At 44.9% G+C, this 26,287-nt stretch overlaps 1 protein-coding gene across 1 annotated transcript in view; it reads left to right on the top strand.

Annotated features, from left to right (window-relative positions):
* Positions 1-26,287, top strand: part of GALNT10 (polypeptide N-acetylgalactosaminyltransferase 10) — a 223,359-nt gene that overhangs the window by 128,629 nt on the left and 68,443 nt on the right. The window contains exon 4 of the mRNA XM_060008474.1: positions 6,902-7,068. Coding sequence (XP_059864457.1) covers positions 6,902-7,068 — 167 coding nt within the window. The remainder of the gene's footprint in view (positions 1-6,901; positions 7,069-26,287) is intronic.

The raw sequence follows: 26,287 nt of genomic DNA, 5'->3' as shown, positions 1-26,287 counted from the left end.
GACCTCTCTGCCTTGTTTGCTCCTCATTGTAATGGGAGTAATATAGTCCCTACCTCATAAGAGCATTGTGACAATTAAATGACTTAATGCATAGAAAGTGCTTAGAAAGTGCTTATTATGCCCAACATAGTAGAAATCCTTAACAGATATAGTCTGTTATAATCATTGTCATCTTCCAGCTTATTTTTTAACTGCTATCAGTACTCTGTAGTTCGAATTTTTCATCATTTATTTAATCTTTCCCCACTGATGAACATTCACTCTGTTTCTACTCTTTTTACCACTTCAAACTGTGTCAGGAAGCACCCCTGACTGTGCCTCTTGGTCCTCACGCCGTGAACATCTAACTCAACTTTGTCCTGTTGAGGTTGGGACCTCATCAGACTGTGAACCAGATAACAAGGGAAGTGCTTGGGCAAGCGGTGGGATGTTTTGCACTCAGCTCATAGTCGTAAGGTTTGAAATACCACAGTTGCCTCTTCCTTTATGGTGTCTCCTGGGGCCAGAAATACTGAGCCAGGGGGGCACCAAGGTTGATGTCATGTGATGGAAATGTCATGGTGTCCCTGCTTTGACCTTCCGTGAGGGCATCGCTCTGCCCGTTCCTGCCCCCACAAGGCCCCTTCTAAGTGTCTCTGGAGCCCACTCTGTATCTGGGGACCCATGGAGACTGGGAGGCCGTCAAGTCAGTGTGCCATGTGCCGTGTTGTAGAAACAAATATTTGTTCATAGAAGAGCTTGGAGGAAGACATACCCTAAATGTTTCACGGAGGTCAGCCTCCGGTGTCAAGATGTTCAAGTCATTAGCGGTTGTCTTTTAGCCTTTCTGTGTTTTCCAGCCTTTCATAGTGAGCAATTAACCACTTTTGTCATCAAGAAAAATATTATAAGCATTATTTTAAGTAAATACTCTCTAGATTTGAGGCTTGGATCCAAGTCACTTTCCACTAGGGGCTCTATTTCCTCATGTGGAGAATGGGGTTAGCACTCCCAGGTTTGTCTCCCTCCCAGGGGTTGGTGCAGCTTAGAAAAAAGGGAGAGTGCGCTATAAACCATCAGGCACGATGAATTGGGGAAGGAGGAGGTTATTATCGTCTGGTCGTAGCCAAACCCAGCCTCTTTGCATTGGGAGCAGTGCCCCAGTCGCCCTGTCCCGGAGACCACACTCTGAAGGCATCGGGCAAAGGGATGCTTCGTGGTTATCACACTTACAAGGACTGAGCATACTCTGCTGTCCAGTGTTGAGATCTTAAGACACAACATGCAGACAGGTCTTAAAGGTGACAGCTAAGATGGGGGTGTCACTGGGGTGGGTGGCGGCCTTCCCTCTTCCTCCCTGCCACCCCCAGGGCTCCTCTGCTGCGATCTGAGGCCTAATAGGAGGAGGAGAAATGGGGCTTTTCACACGGCCTCCCAACAGGGAGGTGGCCTGTGGGCGAGTCTGTGGAGCCAAGTTTCCTGCTGGATACTGGAGAGATTCATTTCAGCATGGCACGCATTTTTTTATTTGAACCAGTAGCCTAAGCTGGGACCAAACTAATTAATGACTAGTGCCTGTGGCAAAAGTCGAAGTGCCATTTTGTGTTTATTTAGTAAATAAATGAGTGGATGGTTAGAGCAGGGAGAAAAAGAGTAGACCCTCCTCGCCTCCCCAGAAGCACATGATCAAGGCTGAGCCTTTTATTTAAGTTCTGAATAATTTTTAAATCCAGGATTGGGTTAATCTAGAAGTGAATTTAGTCTGTTGTCGCATCGTCTGCTTCCCTTAGTACATGATGGTGTTTGTTTATCTAGTGGCAGGCTGTGGGCCCCAGCTCTGGGGTTCAAGAGAGCCAGGGCTCTCTGCGCCGTAATAGCGCTGTTGTATTTCACCCCATGGACTCCAGGCAATTTATTACAGCTAACCCCCTCTCCAACCCTGCCGCAACGAGTGAGCCTCCTGCAAAATTGGATGGAAGGCAGGAACTCTTGTAGAAAACGAGATATTACCTGTCTTTCTTGGCCACAGAGGACGCAGCCAAATTAAGGGAAAGGGATTTTTGAGAAGAGGTGCTTTCGTTCATTTGTGAAGGTCGACATAATGAAGTTGGAAAGGCTCCCCCAGAAGACTGGCTGAAATGATCAAAGGGGTTAGAGAGGTGGGGGAAGGGGCGGAGGAGGGCCCGGAGGTGGGGCCTGGATAAAAGCAGCCCAGCCAGATGCAGGAGCAAGAGGGGACGTGAAAGAAGGGGAAAGAGAGAGACTGACCTGTCTGCCCATCAATACTGGACTGCCAGAATTAGGGGCACCCTGTCCGTGCAGCTGTAACTGGGCTCACAGCCAGACACCATGGGTTCATTCCTGCCCTGTCCCACGCCCCAGTTTCCCTTGGTGCCGCTAGCAGAGGTAGAATTTAAAGCTAAGGAGACCGTGGACCCTGACCGTTTTTTTCCTCCCAGCATTTCTTTCTGAAAATTGTCAAAGAAAACGTGAATGAATTGCACACAGAACACTCATCGAGATTCCCACCATCGAGATTCTGCAATTAACATTCCTCTAATGATTTTATCACATATATTATATATTTTTAAATATTTAATTTTATATATTATTTTTGGCTGTATTGGGTGTTCGTTGCTGCGCACGGTCTTTCTCTAGTTGCCGCGAGCAGGGGCTACTCTTAGTTGCGTTGTGCAGGCTTCTCATTGTGGTGGCTTCTCTTGTTGCAGAGCACAGGCTCTAGGCACGCGGGCTCCAGTAGTTGTGGCACGTGGGCTTAGCAGTTGTGGCACACGGGCTTAGTTGCTCTGCACATGTGGGATCTTCTCAGACCAGGGCTTGAACCTGTGTCCCTTGCATTGGCAGGCAGATTCTTAACCACTGCGTCACCAGGGAAGTCCCAAGGTAGGCAGTTTTGTTATTCCCTCTTGGCCTGCCTGGTCCTCAGCTCCCCTTTTCTGGGCCCTGGGAAAATCCCTAATATCTCTGTTGAAGTATACCCCAAAGATGGAAAGAAATGAAGAACAAAAGGAATCTTAAATTTTCTGTAATCATATTGTTAGAAATAATATTAGTATTGCTTTTCTGAAACTGTTATATATTATAGGAAAAAAACAAGCAACTGTTAATGTTAAGAACCTAGATTTTTAGCAAAAGTGTTAGAATATGTAAAACCAGACAAAAACCTAACAAGAAGAGAAAACTACAGGCCAATATCCCTTATGAATATAGCTGCAAAAATCCTCAGCAAAATACTACCAAACCAAATTCGGCAACATATAAGGAGGATTATACACCATGACCAAATAGGATTTATCCCAGGAATGCAAGGTTGGTTCAATATATGAAAATCAATCAATGTAATACATTATGTTAATAGGATAAAGAACAAAACCCATATGATTATATCAGTAGATGCAGAAAAAGCATTTGACAAGATCCAACACTTCTTCATGATAAAAACATTCAACAAACTGAGAATAGAAGGGAGTTCCCTCAACCTGATGAAGAGCATTGATGAAAAACGCACATTAGCATTATATTTAATGGTGAAAGATTGATAGCTTTCCCTTCTAAGGTCAGGAGCAAAACAAGGATGTCTGCTCTTGCCACTTTTATTCAACATTATACTGGAGTTTCTAGACAGTTAGACAAGAAGAAGAAATAAACGGCATCTAGATTCAAAAGAAAGAAGTAAAACTATCTCTATTTGCAGATGACACTGTCTTGTGTATAGAAAATCCTAAGGAATCCACACCAAAAAAATGTTATTAGAACTAATAAGTTCAGCAAGGTTGCAAGACACAGGCTCAATATAAAAAATCTATTATATCTCTGTACACCAGCAAGGAACAATATGAAAATGAAATACATATTTACTAGTCATTTCTCCAAGGAAGATATACAAATAGCCTATAAGCACATGAAAATAAGCTCAACATCATTCATCATTAGGAATATGCAAACCAAACTGTAATAAGATACCACTTCACACCCACTAGAATGGCTATAATCAAAAAGATGGACAATAACAAGAGTTGGTGAGCATGTGGAGATATTGGAAGCCTCATACATAGTTGGTGGGAATGTTAAATGGTGCTGTCACTTTGGAAACAGTTGGCAGTTCCTTAAAAAGTTAAACATGGGGGCTTCCCTGGTGGTGCAGTGGTTGAGAGTCCGCCTGCCGATGCAGGGGACACGGGTTTGTGCCCCGGTCCGGGAAGATCCCACATGCCGCGGAGCGGCTAGGCCCACGAGCCATGGCCGCTGAGCCTGCGCATCCGGAGCCTTTGCTCCGCAACAGGAGAGGCCACAACAGTGAGAGGCCTGCGTACCGTAAAAAAAAAAAAAAAAAAGTTAAACATGGAGTTACTTTATGGCCTGCAATTCTACTCCTTGATATATACCCAAGAGAATTGAAAACATATGTCTACCCCAAAACTTGTACATGAATTTTCACAGCAGCATTATTCATAATAGCCAAAAGGTAGAAACAACCCAAATGTCCATCAGTTGATGAATGAATAAATAAAATGTGTTGTATTTGTACAGTGGAATATTATTCAGCCATGAAAAGGGATGAGGTACTGATGCATGCTACAACATGAATGAACCTTAAAAATATTATGCTTAAGTGAAAGAACCCAGACACAAAGGCCACATGTTATATGATTCCATTTGTATAAAATGTCTAGGATAGGAAAATTCATGGGAACAGAAAACAAATTAGTGATTTCCAGGGACTGGGGGCAGTGGATAATGGGTAGGGACTGGGGCAATGGATAATGGGTAGTGACTGCTAATAGATATAAAGTTTCTTTTGGGGGGTGATGAAAATGTTCTGGAATTAGATAGTGGTGATGGTTGTACAACTTTGTGGATATATTAAAAATGACTGAGTTACACACTTTACAAGGGTGAATCTTATGATATGTGAATTATATCAATAAAAAAGAGATACAATATAAAATCAAGGTTTAGTAAAACTGTAATTTTATGTTTATGAAATTGTATATATATGAAATTTTAGCATAAACTCATATCTATTAAAATATATTTGTATTGCTGACCACTGTAATGGCATAGAAGCCATAACCAACATAATAGTAATGAATGCACTTAGTGCCCATATTGCAGCATCTAAATGGTTATATTGATAATATTAAAGAGCCCGGGTTCCTTGGCAGAATGGTTGATTCCAGGTTAGAGCAGGAAACATACAAGTTGAGCCTAGAGAGTCTTTTGATACCTTTTGTCAGAAAACAAAGAAGCTGTCAGTACTCTGACCATGTGCAAAGGACTAGGAGCCAACTTGAGAAGACCGCCTTGGGCTACAAATAGGCTTATTTGGGGCTTCCCTGGTGGCGCAGTGGTTGAGAGTCCGCCTGCCGATGCAGGGGACACGGGTTCGTGCCCTGGTCCGGGAAGATCCCACATGCTGCGGAGCGGCTGGGCCCGTGAGCCATGGCCGCTGAGCCTGCGCGTCCGGAGCCTGTGCCCCGCAGTTGGAGAGGCCACGGCAGTGAGAGGCCCGTGTACCACCAAAAGAAAAAGGCTTATTTGGAAACCAAGAAGAATAATACTAGCGTTGAATTGAAACATATTAATTATGTTAAAATTTATGAGTTCATAATGAAAACAAATAATTGGCCATCTTTGGAGGATGCTAGGGAACCAGGTCCTTCTGAAAATCGGTAAATTAAGAATCAAGAACCTAGCCTATCTTTCCTATACTTCAGTGTAGCCAAATAGTTGACATGGTAAAGTTTTTCTCCATGGAAGTATTCCAGCTAGTAAAGAAAGAATGATAGAATTAGAAATCACCATTTTGCAAACCCCTGATGAAATAAAGGATATAGATGCAAATCATCTTTGGCCACCAACATCACAAAAGGAAAGACAACTGGACATTATGTGTTTCCCAAGGAATGCTCACACCAGCACCTATGAAGAGGTTGCCAGAATACCTCATTGAATTAGGTCAGGCCTCTAGAGCTACCTACCAGTTTACAGGAGGCAAAGTGGGGCAAACAGAGGAACATGTTGAGAGACACCACATCAACGCAGGAAGCAAAATGCAGACTGTGGGAAATACTATAGAACAAACGACCCAGTTTCTTAAACAAATGGTAAGGGGAAAAGAGACCTAGGAGATGCATCAGCTAAAAGCAGTAATGTGGGCCTTGTCTTGATGCAGATTTAAACAAACCAGACACAAAAACATCAGGGAAGTTTGAACACCAGCTAAATATTTGCTGATACTAAGTAACTATGTTAATTCTCTGGGGTATTACCATGATATTAAAGGCCCACAGGAACAGGGCCTTCTGCCCCCAAGCTTACCATGGGGCTGGTGGAAAGCAAAGGAGAAAATGTGCCCTCTGCCCACATAGCCCAGGGAGGGAGAGAAGAGGGGCCAAGCCAGTGAAGCCCAGTTTATTCTTCCAGGTTTAAGGACACATGGTTTCTCCTCCATAGCGAGGAATGTGCAAGGGGTGGGGAGGGAGACAAGAGTGTTACCGAAGGGCTATCTTCTGCATGGAATCATGAGGATGGACAACCATGTTCCTATCACAATTGAGGCATAAACAAGTTAGTGCATGTAAAGCACCAAACCCCGGTGCTGCTCTGTCACTTTTGGGGGTTGTTGTTCTGTAACTGCTCGTGTACAAAGCTGGGTGGGGGGGTCATGTGTGTGTGTGTATATCCCTGTGCACTCTGTGTGCAGGGATTAGAGGCAGGACTTTGGGATGCCAAGTAGAAGAAAGTTGTGAAGTGACCGTGATGTCCCCAGCTTTCACTCATTTCCTGAAGCCTGGAGAGAAAGTAGGAATTGCAGTTAACTGAACCACGTGCATGAGTTCTCCTGGTAGCATGAGAGCTGAACCTGTCCTCTCCCTGTCCCCCCCGTGTCTCCCTCCAGCTGCAACAGCAAACGCTACCTGGAGACGCTCCCCAACACCAGCATCATCATCCCCTTCCACAACGAGGGCTGGTCCTCCCTCCTCCGCACCGTTCACAGCGTGCTGAACCGCTCGCCCCCGGAGCTGATTGCCGAGATTGTCCTGGTGGATGACTTCAGTGACCGAGGTAGGGCCCATTTCACCCAGCTTCCCACCCTCCATACTCCGTTCAGTGACTTGCTAAAGGGGTGGTAGGTTTTCCCATCTTCAGCAGCGCCAGCATGTGGGCCACCATGTACTGATACTTGAGGCCATGAACCTGGCACTGAACACAAGTTATCTTACTTAGTCCTCACAACGACCCATGAAATAGGTTCTGTTTTTATCCCATTTGTATCAACGTAGAAGTGCATTAAACTGCAAATAATAGAGAACTTTAAATAATAGCTCAAACAAGTAAGGGGTTTATTCATTTATTCATTCATTTGATAATGAGATCCAGGATTGGTACAGCTGCTCGAGTCTGTCATTGGAGAACCAGACTTCTTCTCTTTTCCCACTTCCTCATCCTCATGGTTACAAAATGGCTGCTGTACCTCTGGGAATTCTACCTTCCAGGCAGGAAGAAGGAGGAAGGGCAAAGAGAACAAAGCCTCTTCCTTGGAAGACTTTGCCTTCTTATTCAGGAAAGTCTCCCCAGAGACTTTTGGCCAGAACTCTGACATTTGGGCGTCCATATCTGCAAGGGTGGCTGGGAACGTGAGTGTTCTGATTTTTAGTAGAAATAGGAAAAGAAGTGGATTAGAGAAGGTATCAGGACAGCCCACCTACAGTATCTGCCACACCACTTTACAGATGCAGAAACTGAGGCTCAGAGAGGTTAAGTGACTTGGTCTTGGTCACACAGCTCTTAGATGGTGATGTGGTGACCAAGTCACATCTGTCTGACCCCACGCACATGATCTTAACCACTAGACCACACTGCAGAGCCTCTTCGCTATGGGCCTTACCCATGGGTTTAAGAGACACAGAGGTGGAGCCACAAATGAAATCCAAGAAGAATTTGCCCTCCAGCCAATGGTCTCGAGCTTATTCTTTGTATCAGAGCTTTCACCACTTGCAGGAAAATCCAGAGAAGCCGTTTCCTCTCTCACTTTCCTGTAGAGGCACTAATAAGTAGTGAAGAGAGGGAATCTAAGTACACTCCAGAACAATCGAAGCTGAGCTGCTTGCTGCCCCGTTTTAGTACTACACCCCACTTACGCGGCGGGGGGTGTGTGTACACACACATACATGCACACACATTTTGAACTCAGTTCCTACTGTCTCTAATTCTCCCCGTAACTCTTTTTTTTTTAATTATTTTATTTATTTATTTTTGGCTGCATTGGGTCTTCGTCGCTGCGCGCAGGCTTTCTCTAGTTGCAGTGAGCGGGGGCTACTCTTCGTTGCAGTGTGCGGGCTTCTCATTGCAGTGGCTTCTCTTGTTATGGAGCACGGGCTCTGGGTGCCCGGGCTTGCAGTAACTGTGGCTCGCAGGCTGTAGAGCGCAGGCTCAGTAGTTGTGGCGCACGGGCTTAGTTGCTCCGCGGCATGTGGGACCTTCCTGGAACAGGGCTCGAACCCGTGTCCCCTGCATTGGCAGGCGGATTCTTAACCACTGCACCACCAGGGAAGCCCTCTCCCCTAACTCTTGACATACACTCATTGTCATGGGACCCTTTACTTTTCCTTCTTTGCTCTTATCACATCAGTATTAAAATATAAATAAGTGTAACATGTGAGCATGGTGTGTGTAAACATTGGCCTGTCGTATGTTTCCTCTACCAGATTCCACATTCTGAGAGCTGGGACCACCCCATCAGTCTTGTTCACTACATATCCTCAACTCCTTAGGCATATAGTAGGTGCTTAATACATGTTTGACAACTAAATGATCAGAGCTCGTTTCCTCTGTTCCCTTAGTACTTCCGCCATGGTTACAATAGCATCCATTATATGAGATTTATTTGTGTCCCTGGAGTGAGGTCTGTGAAGTCACCTGTGGATGTGTCTCCTTGTGTCTGTAGCACCATTCTTTAGCAATAGTTACCTCTTTGATCCTGGCCCTGTCACTTATTAGCTCTGTGACCTTGACCCAGTCACTTAATCTCTCTGTGCTTCAGTTCCCTCATCTGTAAAAGGGAATCTACCTCTTAATATGACTATTAAGTGGGTTAATACATGTCAAATAGTTAGGACAGTACAATGCACAAAGTGAACATTAGAAATAAACACTTAAGCTTGGTATTATCATTATTCCTATTAACATTATTTACGGCTAGTTTGTTGGAGGGGGTGTCAGGGATCAATGTACAGACATGGAGGTATGGTCTCCCTCTTTCCGTGGGTGAAAGGGCTTTGCAAATTGTAAAGCACTAAAAAAATGTGCTATTGTCCCACCTTCCGCCTAAACTGTCTCCCCATCCATTCACCATTCCGGGGACCATTTCTATGTGCCAGGCCCATACATTATCTCATTTATTCTTGACGACAGCCTCTGAGGGAGGCCCTGGGGTCTCTGCGTCTCCGACGAGGAGTTGGGGTCAGGTGACTGGCCCAGACTCACACAGCCAGTGAGCAGAACACCCAGACCCGTGGACTCAGAGCCCCAGACCCGTGCTCTACGGTTGTCTTTCCTGCCTTTTGTCCTTTACCCCTCCTCCTCTCCCAACCTCATCCTTCCCCCAGTTTGGGTCCGCCACCCCCAGGCCACAGGCTCTCAGCCAGGTGGTGAAAATGAATATAAATGAGCACATTGCTCAAGTCCTTAACTGACGTCTGTTTACTGTGCTGCGCAGACACAGCCCCTGCTGCTCGGGGTGAGCGCCCGAGCCTTCCCTCAGGTTCTTGAGAGCCACAGCCGTGCGGATTGCCCTCTTCACTTTGCTCCCCTTCTTCGTGTACCAGCCGCCGCAGGGCCTTCTGTTCTGGAGCACGCCAGGCTCCATCCGGCCTTGGGGTCTTCTCGTGTTCTTCCCTCGGCCAGGACATCCTGGAAGCGCCGGGCTCCTCTTCATCTTCACTTCGGTCCCCCGCCCCTGCCGCTGTGCTCCCTTCTCCACGTAGGGTCACAGGGCTGTTTGCTGACCTGTTCATTATCAGGCTTCCTCATTAGGCCATTTGTGGTTAATAAATGTTTGTGAATTAGTGAATGAATGAATGAGGGGGGGCAGAGAAGAAGGGAACATATATGGCAGCTACAGCTGTATCCACACACGGGGAAAACCATCCCTCGCAACAGGGTCGTCTTCAGTCCGCGAGATAGATGTGGCTGTGGAAGACACAGAGGTTCCTTTGGTGACCGGCGCTGGCCCACGTCTTTGGGTTTCAGGTTCAGGTCCCTGTTGCCTGTTTTCTGAAGCATGGGGCAGACCCATAACACTTGGCAGGATCCATCTCTGAGCATCACAAGGCATTAGTCCTCCAGAGGGAGAGTGAACCCGGCATCATCCAGATTAGAAACAGCAGCTCTACTTGTTGGGTTAGAAAAGAGTTTCAAGGTCATCCAAGGCTACTGGCTTTGAACATGTGCCTCTGAGCAGTAGGGGGCCCAGGAATGCATCAGGGAGCACTGTGAGGGCTGTGAAGAACCTCACAGGTGCAGGTGGGGTTCACATACCTCTCCTGGCATGGTCTATATTTGGTTTCTGGAAAATTGTTCCCTAAGAGGAACTCCACTGCTTAAAAATGTGTGAAAATTGCAGATGTAACAGCCTACTCATTGTACAGATGGGAAACCTGAGTCCTGGAGCAGTGGACAAGCTTAACTAAGAGTGCATGGCCAGCTGGTTGCAGAGAAGAGACAAGAATCCCCTCTCTGCGCTCCCAGTACAGCCTGTCCCCTCGTCTTAGCTGTTAATGTGAAACATCTGCAGAAGCACATTACTGTTTTCTACCCCCCAGGATGCTTCTCAATACATCATTTTCCATTGTACTAAAGAGCAAACTTCTTGCTAAAGCGAGCTCATTATCAAACACAACCAATCCTGGACCATAATGGTTTATGCACCAATATCCCAATTTCCTCAGTGTTGTACTCAGTGATGAAAATAACGTGATTCCCCCTCCCCCCATAAAAAAAGACTGTAACAGTCTTGAGAAAGAAAAGGTAAATTATATAAGAATGACATTCACCAAGTAACATCTGTTTCTCCAGAGAGCAAAAACATTAACCCAATGCAGTACCGTCCCCAAACCCTAATAAGATAGAGAAGAGAATGAATACTGTCCCATTTCACAGACAGGAATGAGAACTGAGGCCCCTGACTGTTGCCCTTTTTTCTCAGTGAATCGGGCATGGAATGCAGAGGAGAACTCTTACCTCTTGCCCCTCAGTCCTGCCTGCACATTAGCTGTCAGATTTTGCAACCTGCGTTCTTCAGAGAAGCAATCATTCTTCTTGTTTCAAGAAGAAATTCTCAAGGCAGCTTTGGAAGAAAAACTTAGCAGTGATTGTTTTAAAAATGAGATTTGAGAGAAACAACTTCAGAATTCTAGAGAGGCCTGTCTCAAGTACGGCAAATATGGGCCACCGTGAAAGACGGATTCCTCTGGGCCACGTGAGCAGAGGCAGTTCTCAGAGTTGAAATTCATAGATGCTAACTACAGGCTTGATTGGCGCTGCCTGGAAGAAGGCATTTTGCTCTGAAATGAGCCTCTTCTAGGATCCTCAGGGCAACTAATTTTAATTTGGCTGAGGGTCGAGACCTCGGGTAGGAGACAAAATTGGAGCAGATGAATTCTTGAAATTAGATCCAGAGCTTTGTGCAGGCAGCACTGGGGACTAGAGTGAAGGCAAACGTTGGCCCCGGAATAATCCTGGCCCTGCTTGCAAATAGAGCACTGCGGAGTTTTCCAGGGGCCTCCAAAAGCTCTTCAAATGTGGGGGCTTGGCTTGAGGATGAGGAGGACATAGAGGTGTTTTTGCACTAGTGGGAGAAAGGTGAGCGTGTAGGGTGGCAGACCTGCCTCCAGATTACACTGCCCAGATAGATCTTTATTAGGAAAATCAAGAGGGGTCTTTGTTCATTCGTTTCTTTCTATTCTCCTTCCCCTCCCCATTTCCAAACAATATTGGTTTTCCAAAAATAATAGGATATGTAGACCTGGATGGGATTATTGTCTTTGGATGAACTGTGGGCCACCTGGAATGATGAGGTGCAGAAATGAAAGGCTATGATATGATCTCACTGACATCATTTCCCCCAACGCAGCTCCCCATCAGCAAACAAACAAAAACATACACATGGAAGGGTTCCCTGAAAGGAGGTTCTTAAGCAAGCAAGCGTTTGTGGAGCTATCAACAGATTGTTGGCAGTGATTGGTGCTGGAGGGAGTATGGACATTGCAGGGCCCATTAGTACACATGGTAGAGGCTCTCACCATTGAGACCAAGGTCCCAGCTCTTCCTTCTATGATGGGCTTATTAACTCTGACCTGCACTGTCACACCATGCCAGTCTTGGAGACACGTCGAGGAGATCCGTTTGCCCTGGCCTGATTTGCATTGCAACGTACCCCTCTTGACACGAGCCCATCAGCATCTATTCCTCGTTTCTTGTCATCTCTCTCGAAGCCTTAGTTTGCTTCCAGGACCACCACAACTGTTGGGATGGCCATTCCCCACTTTCACCATATTGTTTGGGTTCTCTTCACCTTGAGTTTTGTGCTGCTGATTTTGTTTTTCTCTACATTTGTCCTGATTTCATTCATATTCATGAAATGACTCTGTGCCCGTCGCTGCAGCAGGTGCTGGGGCTACAACGGGAATAAAATAGACTTCTCTTCTAAGGCTCACATCCAGCAGGGCAGACATACAAGGTAAGGGGCATTCATAAGACCATGGAGTATGTGCCCCTTGGTGGAGGTCCAGGTGCTGTCAAGCACGGAGAAGATCAGGGAAGACTTCCCAGAAAAAATTGCAGCTGAACTCGATCCTAAGGATAAGCAGATACTTCTTGGGGTAGGGAAGGGAGAAGAATGTTCCAGGCAGAGGGACCGTCATGAGCACAGGCTAGGAGTCAAGACGGAAATGTGGAAAGCGCAGAAAGAGCCATCCATAACCTCATCGCCTGGAGGCAATTACTGTTAACATTTAGGGTTCTCCCCTTTCCCAGTGTGGTTTTTTTTTTTAATAGGGCTTATTTTTTAGAGCAGTTTCAGGTTCACAGCAAAATTAAGCTGAAAGCACAGAGAGTTCCCATCCACCCCTCCACCCCCTGCACATATCCCCCCACACCCACTCCCTCATCAGTGTCCTGCACCTGCATCAGAGGGGTACATTTGTTACAATGGATGAACCTACAGCAACCCATCATTATCGCCCAAAATCCATAGTTTATATTAAGGTGCACTCTTGGTGTTATATATTCTGTGGGTTTGGACAAATGTATAATGATATGTGTCTACCATTATAGCATCATATGGAGTAGTTTACTGGCCTAAGAATCCTCTGTGCTCTGCCTATGCATCTCTCCCTCCCTCCTAACCCCTGGCACCCACTAACCTTTTTACTGTCTCAGTAGTTTTGCCTTTTCTAGAATGTCTAATAAAATTGGAATCAGACAGCATGCAGCCTTTTCAGATCAGCTTCTTTCGCTTAGTAATATGCATTTAATGTTCCACCATGTCTTTTTATAACTTGTAGCTCATTTCTTTTTAGTGCTGAATACTATTCCATTGTCTGAGTGCACCACCATTTATTTATAAATCTATAATCTATATTTATCCACTCACCTACTGAAGGGCATCCTGGTAGCTTCCAAGTTTGGGCAATTATGAATAAAGCTGCTCTAAACATCAACGTACAGGTTTTCGTGTGGACGTAAGTCTTCAGCTCACTTAGGTAAATACCAAGGAAGGTGGCAGTTGCTGGATCATATGATAAGAGTATGTTTACTTGTGCAAGAAACTGCTAAACTGTCTTCCAAAGTGACTGTGCCATTGTGCATTCCCACCAGCAATGAATGAGAGTTCCTGTTGCGCCACATCCTTGTCAGCATTTGGTGTTGTCAGCGTTTTGGATCTTTGCCCTTGAAATAGGTGTGTAGTGGTTTCTCATTGTTGTTTGGATTTGCACTTCCCTGTGACATTTGCTGTTGAGCATCTAATCTGCCATCTGAACATGTTCTTTGGTTCCCAGTGTCTGTTCATTTCCATTTTCTCTTTCATACCCTCCCAATCCCCCTCTAGTTGCAGGCCAACTGAAGTAACTCATGTCAACAGTCTGGTGTGTATCCTTCTAGACCACTCTGCCTCATAACACTAACGTGTAGTAACAAGAGCTAATACTTCCTGAGCATTCGTGCTCAGTGCATTTACCCATTCGTCACCTCAGCACTGTTGTGGCTTCTGTCATTCCCAGTATGAAAACCACTGGACCCAATGATCTCAAACCTCCTTTTTCTACTTAATAAAGGTAATATTTTATCCCCATTTTACAGATGAGAAAACTGAGATACAGAGGGGTTAAGTAAATGGCCAGTCTACTTAGAACAACGAGGCAGAACTTTGATTCAAAACCATGCATTCTGATTCTAGAACTTTTGCCCCTAATCTTTACATGTTTTTTTCTCCCCTTTTAATGGGATCATACTGTATATATTGCTCTTCTTTTTTTTCCCTGTTAATGTATCACAGATATCCCTCAGGTCAGTAGGTATAGTGCTAACTCATCTGTTATTTACTAGCTGGACAATAATCCATAATGCGAATCTACATTTAGACCCTTTACGTTACGCTTTGTGTAGTGGACATCCAGTTATATTTAACTTTGTATCCAGGTCTCTTCCACTAAGTTTTCTACAGTCACTTCCCCCTTGTCATTATAAAATGACTATCACATCTCTCCTCCTCTGAGTCAATTGTGAGATAGAGACAGGATTCACATGACTCCAGAATATTAGGTGTATTGTTGGAGGGGCTGATCCAGAGAGCACAACACGGATCTGTCCCTACCACTTTGCTCCTGGACTGACTGACGCAGGAACAGGCTGAGCAGCGAGGAGCTGTGGGCCTCCCTGGCAGGGCAGAGCCTGTACCGGTGAGTTCACCACAGCAGGGAAAGCATAAATTAGCAGGCCGTGTGGGCAGCATGAGCATTCATACTTTGGCCTGCCCTGTGTCCCCTCTCCTGGCCACCCCAGAAATGAAATATTGTTCCTTCTTTGGAACTGTGAAGACAGGGGAAACAGTTCCATCTTACAGATGACAAAACTGAGGCTCTGAGAGATCGATGGGGGGTGTCCTAAAGTGCTTACCTGCCCTTAGAGGAGTCTCCTCCTGGTGAGTCACCCCATTTGATGGGAGGGATCCATCTTCCCCATGACGGGTTCCGTAACCTTAAGAATCACACTTCCTATGTATCAGCCCAGTCTCTAGGGTGTCTTACCACTAAGAAAATCCACAGGTTTCTTGATTCTCTTCTCCTTTCATATAACATCCTGAATGCTTCTCCCTTCAGACTCCAAAGGAGAGAACTGCTAAGAAGATTAAAGCTGTTACAGAATATCAGTTAGTTTATAATGGGGGAAATCTATAAACCTTTTGGTGGCTATCTGGCAAGAACACAGCATGCAAGAGTCGATATGCTTATGGTATATTTTGTGCATCTTAAAAAAAAAAAAACCCAGAATTTTGTGAATCAAGCACTATATAAATGATTTACTGGGATAGCAAAAAAAAAATCAAATAAATCGCTCAGATTGCATCTGAAGCATCAAAAGCTCTGATGCTTGGGAAGGAATCGTTTCTGTAGTGGAAAATAGCTGCATTATATTCTCAGAAAGGTGATGCTTCTATACAGTAGGCGAGCCTTCTGTATTTTAAAAACTTGGTGCAGCAAAACTCTGCTAAATTGCTGATACTCTCCTGATTTTCTTGTGAGGATGAAAGTCGAACCTTTTCCACTGTTTTAGTGTTCCCTTAAAAACTAAATGGGGGGAAGCAAAACCCAATGAAGCAGGTGACTGGAGGTCCTTGGAATAAGGTCCCCAGGGAGAGGGCCACAGAGCTGCCCCCCTTCTGTCATAGTCTTTCTTCAGAAAGCTCCTGGGCCTTTCTGCCAGCTTAGGTCTGATGTGAATTGCTATTTACTCAGGGCCTAGAGGGAATTGAGATTTGAGGCTGAAATAAAAGAAGGAGGTCCCTTAGTATCTCACTTGATCGAGTGCAAACCATCCAAGTCCTGTTCCCATCCTTCTTTTAGCTCAGTAAGTGGGGAGCTGAAGGAGCTGGTTTTGTCTGCCTCATAGAGGGGAAGAAGCAGTAATAGCAATAATAATAATGCTGTGTAACACCTAGATAGCACTACCATGTGCCAGACACCGTTGTAAGCAATTTAAACATATTATACTTAGTTTTATTGGGAGCCTCTTAGCCAACATTTGCCTAATGGGAAAATTCACATTTAGTAGAAAATTCAAACCCAAGTACAAGGAATTCACCTCCTCTCCATATCCCACCCCCTAAATAAAACAACTTTTAGGTAAAAACAACAACAAAACTGCTAGGTAAAGATAGGAAATACTCAGTCATGACATCTGATATACATCCATACGTCTAAGGAAGTATGTTCTGCTGTTTTCATTCACAATCAGTGTAACTGGACAGGGCTGGTACCCAGCTCAAGTTCAGCTGCTTGCCGCTCAAAAGGCCAATACTCAGGAGACAAGTGTTGGCAGGAAATGAAAAGTCTCTTTATTCAGGGGCCAGCAACCTGGGAAGATGGTGGACTAATGTCCTAAGACCATCTCCAACTTGCCGGTTAGGAGATAAAGATTTTGAAGGCAGTGTGAAGGAGGGGACTGCAGGGTGCATGATCAGCTCATACACAATTCTTGGATGGGTTGGCATCAAGATGAAGCTTCAAGCGTCACCCCTGTTCTGCTTTCACCCGGTCTGAGGTCTCTGTGCTTGTGGTCAGCAGTTTTCTGGTGGAGGTCTGCTTCCTGTAAAAACAACTTAGGAATGTGTGTCAGGCCTTCATCTGTATCTTTCAGGGACCTGGGAGTTCAGTGACTCTGGGGCTGATTTATAGTCTCAATTGTTACCAGTTTCCCAGACCAACAAGTATTGTTAGTTTCTACATCTTCACATTTCGTAATCATTAACTCCTGAGCCAGCCTTTTGAGACTCAGGCGGGGGGCCTGGGAGACTAAAGCTTTTCTACAAAGAAGAAGCAGGTGAAGGACATGGGGGTGTGTCAGGGGGTCTGTCCTGGGAAGGCCCCATAGGGTCCTGCTTGGTTACATAAATATTAGCCAGCTCCTCTAAATAATATTGGTTCTAGCAGGTTAACGAAGCACATTGGCCAAAAAGTAGGCATCAGCTCTAACCTGCTAACCAACACCAGACCCATGGGCAGCTGTGAAATGACTCATTGGCAAAAGATATCAATACTTCAGGAATTCTTCCCAATTTCCTTGCAAAACTTCCAGTCCCGGAAAGGTTCAGTCACGTCTTTATCAGGCAGCCACAGCTCCAGAGCCAATTTTGGTTTGATTTGAATCCAGAGGCACCTTCAGATCTGTAAACACCGGAGGCTTAAAATGTTACCAGTTTTCATAGCCAAAAACAGGCAATGCTTGACAGTTCTGAAGATCAGGAAGGCCAGATCCAGACATTTATACATCTCTTATTCATTGAAAAAGTTAAAAGGAGAAGCCCTGTTAATCAATATAGTGTTCGTGGTGCTATATAGTGTTCGTGGGCATTGAAGTTTTCATTTCTCTTTTCTCTCTTTTTATTCTCCTGCTTTCCTATCTGAAATAGAAAAATCTCATGAAAATGTAATTCTTGCATCATTGTACAGAACAAAGAAACAGGCATGTGAAGATCATAGTAACACTCTTTCCCCTTGTACTATTTAGGGACGTTGGGTCCCGTAATGTATTAACAGATGCAGACTGCCTTTTTCAACCTTTGGGATCCTCGTATACACTCAGGTCCTTCTCCTGAAAGACCAAACTACTCATTCCTCCCAGAATGATAAAAATATATATATGTATTTGTTAGCTTCATGAATGCAGACCTCTTCAGAGATGCCCACATTGTTTATGAGCAACCGGGAATCTCAAAATAACCAATAACTCCCACCGTCTGCTGTGCCAATTAATGAATGGGATTTATTGGGCATTGCTAATAATATGTAGTGAGGGTGAAAACAGGTGGAATTATAAGGCTGTTTTCTGCCCAGTCTTCTCAGAAACTTTTAATTTTTCTTTTCTGTGTGCTGTCAGAATATATGGTCTGGAATATTCTCAATAATAACTGCACTCCAGTCTCCGTTAACGGAAAGCTCAAACTAACAATTACCTTCCCAGAAACCTCCACAGCAGCCAGCAGATCTGTTTTAACCAGGCAGGAGGAAAGACCAGCCCCGACCTTTCCCAGAAAACATGTTTCTGCTTCCTTATGACAGAAGAAGCAATCAGTACTTTTAACTCCTGAGTGAATGAAGATGACCTGTAAATAGACCTTCCTCCCGAGCAGAGTTGACTCTCAGCATTCTTTGTCGTAGATGCAGAACCCTATCGCCCCCATCTCCCACCCTTTCCAGCTGAAGGAAGACAGGGGTGGCATAGTCAGTTTGGTGGACTGCTCCTCACCTACCACTCATTCCTTGTGATCTTGAAGGGACAGCCGCTCAGTAATACCACCCAGCCATGAAGCAGGCTCCAGCCCACCTGGCCAGTGCTGTCCCAACCCCATGGCCACGGTGATTCATCCAGGGCGCCAGCCTGTGATGCCAGCTGAGCCTGACCTAACTCCAGGCCAGTTCCGCCCCTGTCCTTTCCCCTCCCATGAGCCAATACACCGTCCTCTTGGGTAAATTCATTGCGGGTGGGTTTCCGTCACTCCCAACCCACAAGCCATAACTACCATCCTCCCTTTCACGGGTCAGGTGAAGATTAAGTGATGCACTAGAGATATAGCGCAGGGCCCAGCCCACGGTCAGCATTCAGTAACGGTCGGCATTCAGTAACGGTGCTCACCGGTGATGCTGTTGTGGTGATGGGGGTTATCATGACTGTCCACAGGGCGGTGAGCGCTCAGCTACCCCATCTACCTCAAGAGTCTCGTTACAGGGATTAGATGAAACTAGAAATGTGAAGGAGCCTAAAGAGCTGAAAAGTGCCATAAAGACATAGAGGAGGATGCTGATTTCCACAGAAGGCAAGAACCCTGAGGAGAACCCTCCAGTCAGGTGGCCAAGGAGAAAGTGACCTCAAAGGCAGGCAGTCCACGCCGGGAGTGTGTCCCACACGGTCTCCGGTTCCAGCTCAGTTCACGTAGGGCTTCTTAACTCTTATCCCTATCAGCACCAACTGAGGAGCTTGTTAAATTGCAGCTTACCAGGGCCCACTCACAGAGATTCCGATTCGGTGGTTCTGGGGTGGGCCCCAAGAATCTGCATTCTCAACAGGCATCTCAGATTACTTTGATAGAGTTGAAATGCTGCTCAGACTTGGAAAACACTGGATTATAGGAATAGAAGACCGTATATCACAAATAACTGCTTTGTGATACAGTTGGATGGTGATATCTCTGGATGTAGACCCTGGATTACCTTAAGTACAAAACCGCATGGCCCTTATCGGAGGAGCTAAGTTAAGATGCCTTCAGCCTCAGTCAGACCCCTGTTTTTCAGGATGCCTTGTCATAAATAATTGCCTCACTGTAACAGGCCTGTGTGGATTTATGGTCCCACATTTAATTTCAACTGCTCTTCATTAATCCTGGTGACCTCACTTAAATTATTAAACAGTCATACTCCAGTTTCGAGGGCACTAATTACATCCTTGAGAGGCTGTTATTATCTGGATGATCACATGCACTCAGCCAACACTAGACTGTTTTCTCCCCACTCATCAGAATTTTATACTTTTTTAGGATTTTGTTAGTTGCTGAGTGTGTGTGTTTCATATGACAGGATCTCACTGCTGAGGAGTTACGAAATATTAGAGCAGGGGTTCTCAAATTCTGGTGCACATAAGGATCACCTGGAAAGTATGTTTAACATGCAGATTCCCGGGCTCCACCCCAGCCTGAGTCCAGGTTCTGTTGTCTGGGTGGAGGCTGGGAATCTGCATTATAACCAGCTCTCTGGGGATTCTGATCCAGGCAGTCCTGGGAGCACTATAAGGAAACTGAAGCCCAGAGAGGGGAAAACTCTCATTCACAGCCCCGCAGGAGAGCCACAACCTACATCTCTGGCCTGTTGTAAGGACCAGATGAGATAATAGCTGGGAAGGCACTTTGGACAGTACTCAGCCCTCTGTCAGTACAAGGAGGCACTATTGTTTTCAAGCTGGAACGCTTGGCACTTTCTCTCTAAATTACCATAATCACCTGTTTGAGGCCCCAACCAAGCCCATAACTCTCAATTCACCAGACGTGGAATAAATTCCTCCTGAAATGTCCAATAAAATGTTTTTTGATGTGAGAATGTGCTTGGGTCCCTTCCTGGTCCTCAGTCAGAAGCACCCTGCCTTCTCCACTGCTGTCCTGTCTATTCTGGGGTAGACCAACATCTCCAATTTGGGGGTACCTGGCTTAAAAGCCCTGCTTTCCAGCACATGGGTTTTGATCTTTCCTGGTCCATTTAAAACTTACCAGTGAACATTTTTGCCCCCAAAAGCGCTTTCTCCATATGAGCTCACTTCTAACCACTTTCATGGCCTTAGAAATAGAAAGACTCAAGTCGAGACAGCCGGATTTGGGTTCTTTCAGCTCAGGGTACTCACCTGCTTATGCGTGCTGGAGTGACCCGTAAGGCCGGGTCAGTAATTCCGAGAGCTACCTCTGTGCACCTGTTCCACGTCTGTCCTGCTGTGTCATGATTAACTGGACAGCTCTTAGGAAAGCGTTTCCTCATATTGAATTATACTTCTCCTCGCCACACCCATCACCGGAGTCTCCCTCTGCCCTGATCTTCCCATGACTCCCTCCAGGTTTCTGAAGACCCTGTTTGTATCCCTACCCACAACTGCCTCCCACTGCAAAATAAATTCCTAAAACAACGTGGTAGAGTGAGTTCAAGAACAGGCACTCCGGTTCTATTCACATTTCAACCTTTATTTTTAAATATTTCTTCCACACTCCCGCGGATCCTATCTCTCAGCAAGCTCTCCACATGTAAAACCTTGAGTTCAGGCTTTGCAAGTTACCCACACACACAGTCTATTTTTAAATCTGGAAGAAATCAAGGCTTTCCACTGATGGAAGAGAGGTTAGTGTTCCCAGGCAGCACGACTTCAGAGTTCAAGGAGTCTCTGCCCTGCTTTCTGGCATCTTCACCCAGCCTCTACATTTTAGAGCGGAGGAAGGGAGGCCCACTGGGTACTTCAGTCAGGTGACTGGTTCATGGCCAATCAGGGAGCGCCTGTGGCTGGTGGGGTGCAGTCCCCACAGCTGTCCGGTGCCTCCAGAGGTCAGGCACACAATCACAGCCCTCGGTCCAGACTGTTCCCGGTCAGCAAGACCATCCATTTTGCTCAAAGGGCAAGGCTGCAGCAGCAGGTATAGACACCTGGTTTGTCCTTTTGTTTTCCTTCACTGACTTAATATGTGAGCCAAAGCTCATCCTTGAATACATTTCAGGCCCAACTAGTGCAGTCAAATATCCACCCCATTTTAACATTTTAGCTAATTGCTAACACAGCATATACACTGCACTCTTTCAACAAGACTGGACAACAGTTTTAGTCATCTAACAAAGGCATTTTCCCTTTTGACAATTTCTTTGGATGCTCGCCAGGGTCTATAGCTGACTTAATTACCCAAGCCCACCTTGGCAGTACCAGGAACCAAATTTTATGGCCACCAACTCCCCTGTAGATACAGCGTAAAATTATGCATGTGCAAATTATTTTTGAAAAAACTAGATGTAAAACTTTAAGTTGTTTGGGTTTTGAATCCTTGGGTTCTAAGCGCCCTAGGTTTAGAGTCAGACAGTAGGGTGACATTGAACTAGTACTCAACCTCCCTGTGCATCAATGAGTAAAACTGGGCTACTTCCTTAAACAGTTGTGCAGATTAATTGAGATATTGCTCGTGGAGGGCTTAGAACAGTGGCTGGCTCAGGGTAACCGTGGGTTGACCATACCATAAGCATTAACCTGGATGCCATAATATTCCTTGATTATGAAACTCTGTTGTGTTCATCTGTTCCTTCTTTTTCCTTCATCCCCCTTTGTATCTGCAGCTTATGGACCCCAAAACTTAAACTTCATTATTAGTAATAATAATGTATGAGAACAATAGTAGATGCCAGTCTTTATTAACACTTAATATGAGCCAGGAAGTGCTAATTCATGATCTCACTGAGTCCTAGGAGATTGGCATTATTGTCCTGATATTACAGATGATAAGACTGAGAGTTAGAAAGATTCAGTTCACACAGCAAGCAAGTGGCAGAGTCAGGGTCCAAACTCAAGTTTATTTGGATCCAGAATTCTATGCTATTATGTATTATTTCATCTATGGCGGTAGGAATAGCATGGAAGGATTTTATGCTTTATATTTTCCTATTTTATTTCTTATAGATTCATTCATTCTTGACTCCTTGACTTTGAAAATCAGGGGGCAGGTTGACCTGGGATGGAATATCCACCTATCAGGAAAATGAATGAAAAACTAGACATTTTTCTGCCTGAATTCCCACATTTGATTTGCTGAGGAATTTTCCTCCTCTAAAGCAAAGTGTGATTTTCTTTCCCTTCAACCTTCATGCCACTGGAAAATTTTAAATTATTCAACACATTGAAGGTTTATTATCTACTGCAAGGCTGTAATGTAATTGCAAGGTATCATTTAAAGAGCTGTCTGTCTGTATGAACCACCTTGTTCTGAATACCTCCTGCTCCTGCATAGAGCGAGAAGATGTGTGTCTATCTATCAGAGGTGGTTTATAACTGCCTTAGATCAACCGTATTATTCTTTCTCCACGGCCCAAGCCCCCAAATAAATGTCTGGTGATGCACGGAGCATTGAAATCATTTGTGTATCATCACTGGTTTATTTCTCTTCTGTCATTTGCATCTTCATGGACAGTCATGTGTTTGAGGGATTTCATTTTCGTTACAGACTTTGATCACATTACCCGTGTGTAATACCAATTTGGATATTAACCACCCCAATTAGAGAATGCTCTTTCAAATATTTTATCACCCCCAAGTCGTGCTATTCATACCATGTTTGTCACGAAGATATAAATGCCAACTCTTGTCTTATTCTTGATTTTGACACCTGTTTCCATATAGAGAGGTAGCCTTTCCCAGTGTTAATCATCAGTGACAAGAGAAAATATCTTGGTGTGGGCGTGGGTGGGGAAGATACATCATTTTTTCCTCCATAAATGTCTCATCAATTCGGTGGCATTATGGAGTAAAAAGTTCATCAGGTATTGATATGGAACAAATAGACCAGCTTTGGTTCCAGCCCTGCCAGTAAATAGCTTTGTGACCTTGAGCAAATTGCATTTCTCTTTGGGCTTCAGTGTCTGCATCTATAAAGTATGGATGACTTCTCACATCCTGTCAAGCTTTAAATCCTAGAACTTTAGGATGACTTTCCTCACTTCTTCCTTAGACTTTAAAGTTAGAATTTGATGCCTTATAGTTGTCTTAATGAGTATCAGTTATTAGATACAGCATTTCCCTTAAGAACAGCTGAGGTCTGGAAAAGTATTTGCCCTTGCACAAAATGACCCAATGGCTCCGCTTTCAGAAACCCAGGTTTGGTATTTATATGTTTTTCTAAATCTTCTTCCTTGTTGCGTGACTCTTAGGTGATTTTTACTTCTTGTCACTTCCAGTGTGTCTGTCCCTAGGAGTCTTTCCCCCTTCTAATTTGCTATTTCAAATCAGCTTTGGAATCAGAAATCCAGTTATTAAAGTTATTAGAATTTTATCTAAAATGGGGGGTAAATAGGTCCTATGTGGGTGACTCAAAGCTCTCGCCTAAGCCATGATCGTGGGCGCCATGTTTAGTGGCCTCACAGAGGGCCACTTAAATTCACATTTAATTCTAAATGGGAATAATCAGGGAGGGCTTCCTAGAGGAGGTATCATTGCCTAATGAAGGGGGTTCCTGGTCTAAGGGAACAGCATAAGCAAAAGCACAGGGGCAAGATGGTCTGTCAGCAATAGATTGATAGTAGTGATTATGGGGAGACTGCCCTTTGAGTGAACAACTGTGCTTCTCTGCTGAGCTGGGAGCTCAATATTTCCCATTCCCTACTGGGACATAATCTGACAAAGGGGTCCATTCCCTACTGGGACATAATCTGACAAAGGGGTCCACACAGGAAATACAATCCGGGAGATTGTAATTTAAATTCTGAAATATCAGAATTTCCAGACATTTAAGAACCAGCATGTCAGTGTTTCTGGGTCAGTGGGAACAGAATGTTTGAAACCAGAGCTGGTGCAAATTATGCAGGATCTCAGGTCACCATGATCATCAATTATAAAAGAACCATAAGTCACAGTCCCTCCTGAATCCCTAGAGCTGTGCTAATACAGTAGCCACTAGACTACTATTTAAATTTAAATTAATTAAAATTCAATAAAAGTAAAAATTCAGTTTTTCAGCAGCACAAGACACATTTCAGGTGTTCAACAGCCTCACATGACTAGTGGCTGCCACGTAGGACAGCACAGACACAACATCACAGAAAATTCTATCGGATAGTGCCCCTCTAGACGGCCGTGTGTGAAAGAACAGTTAACATTCACCCCCACAGAGCAGGAGGTGGAGGAGGGGAGGGTGGAAGGTGGAGCTTCGTACAAAATGTCAGGATTTGCCCCGTTCTTCAGCATGGCCAGGGCTTGTGCAGGATCCTGGGTCCACAGTCCACAGCTCAAAAGTCCACTGTAACCCATGCAGGGGAAGCTGGTGGGAGTGTAAGCTGACAGTGTGAATCAAAACTCCTTAAAAACATCCTTTGGGCTTCCCTGGTGGCACAGTGGTTAAGAATCCGCCTGCCAATGCAGGGGACACGGGCTCAAGCCCTGGTCCGGGAGGATCCCACATGCTGCGGAGCAACTAAGCCCGTGCACCACAGCTACTGAGCCTGCGCTCTAGAGCCACGAACCACAACTACTGAGCTCGCGTGCCACAACTACTGAAGTCTGTGCGCCTAGAGCCTGTGCTCTGCAACAAGAGAAGCCCGCGCAGAGTAGCCCCTGTTCGCCGCAACTAGAGAAGGCCCGCATGCAGCAACGAAGACCCAACGCAGCCAAGAATAAGTAAATAAATTTATTTAAAAAAGAAATCCTTTGATCTAGCGGTTCCATCTCTAGAAGTTTTTCTGAGGAAACAATCAAAGATGTGCAAGTAGATGTATGGACCTGTATGTTCACTGTAGTGTTATTCATATAGCAAAACCATATGGGACTAGCCAGTAGTGTGCTGGGAAAAGATAACCAGCTGGGGTGGAGGTGGGGAGCCCTAATTTTTGTAGCATTTGCTGATTTCTGTGGTGTGAAAACTCCTCCTGTAGCTGATTTCAAGCTACCAAAATAACATAGAGTTGAGAATATTTACACTTGCGTCTCATGAGCCTGTACAGCCCACTTCAGCGCCCCACTGGCAAATAGCCTAAATGTCTGAAAAGAGGCAGCTGATTAAATAAATCATGGTAGAAAATGCTTTGAAGCCACTGAAATCAATGGTTCTCAAATTGGAGTGATCATCAGAATCACCAGGAGGGCTTGTTGAAACCTCGTTGGCTGGGCCCCCTGTTTAGGGTTTCTGTTCAGTAGGTCAACATCTGGCTGAGAATTTGTACTTCTAGCAAGTTCCCAAGGAAGACTGATCCTGATGGCCCTGAGTCCACACTTGGAGAACTACTGTTGCAGAAGAAAATTTGATGACATGGTTGTTACCAAAAAGATCCATTTTGTAAATAAAAATTTTGTGAGTGTATATGTATGTATAGTAATAATTATAATAATAATAATAGCTACATTTATCGAGTTCTTAGAATGTGATGAGCACTGTGCTAAGCATTTAACATGCATGATCTTGTTTAATCCTATTATCTTATTTAACTGTTCTACGAAGAAAGCTACATTAATGTTATCCCCATTTTATGTACAAGGAAACAGGCTTAGAGAGTTAAGGAGTCTTCTCTGGGGTCACACATCTGGTGGGAGGTGGGACTGGAGTTTGAACCTGAAGCTGACCTTCAGGTCTGCCCTTGGACCACTCCAGTACGCTGCCTTGTGTACACTCGCTCGTGGTTCACCTGTGGCTACACGACACTGAAACATGACCCAATTCCTGTGGTTATTTCTAGACAACGGCATCACAGGAGATTTCTTCTGTGTTTTCCTCTGCACTTTCATGTCTTCCAGATTG

This window comes from Delphinus delphis, chromosome 3, assembly GCF_949987515.2.
Source record: "Delphinus delphis chromosome 3, mDelDel1.2, whole genome shotgun sequence".
Lineage (NCBI taxonomy): Eukaryota > Metazoa > Chordata > Mammalia > Artiodactyla > Delphinidae > Delphinus > Delphinus delphis.
The sequence above is the reverse complement of the archived record's forward strand: the minus strand, read 5'-3'. Positions and strand labels throughout refer to the sequence as shown.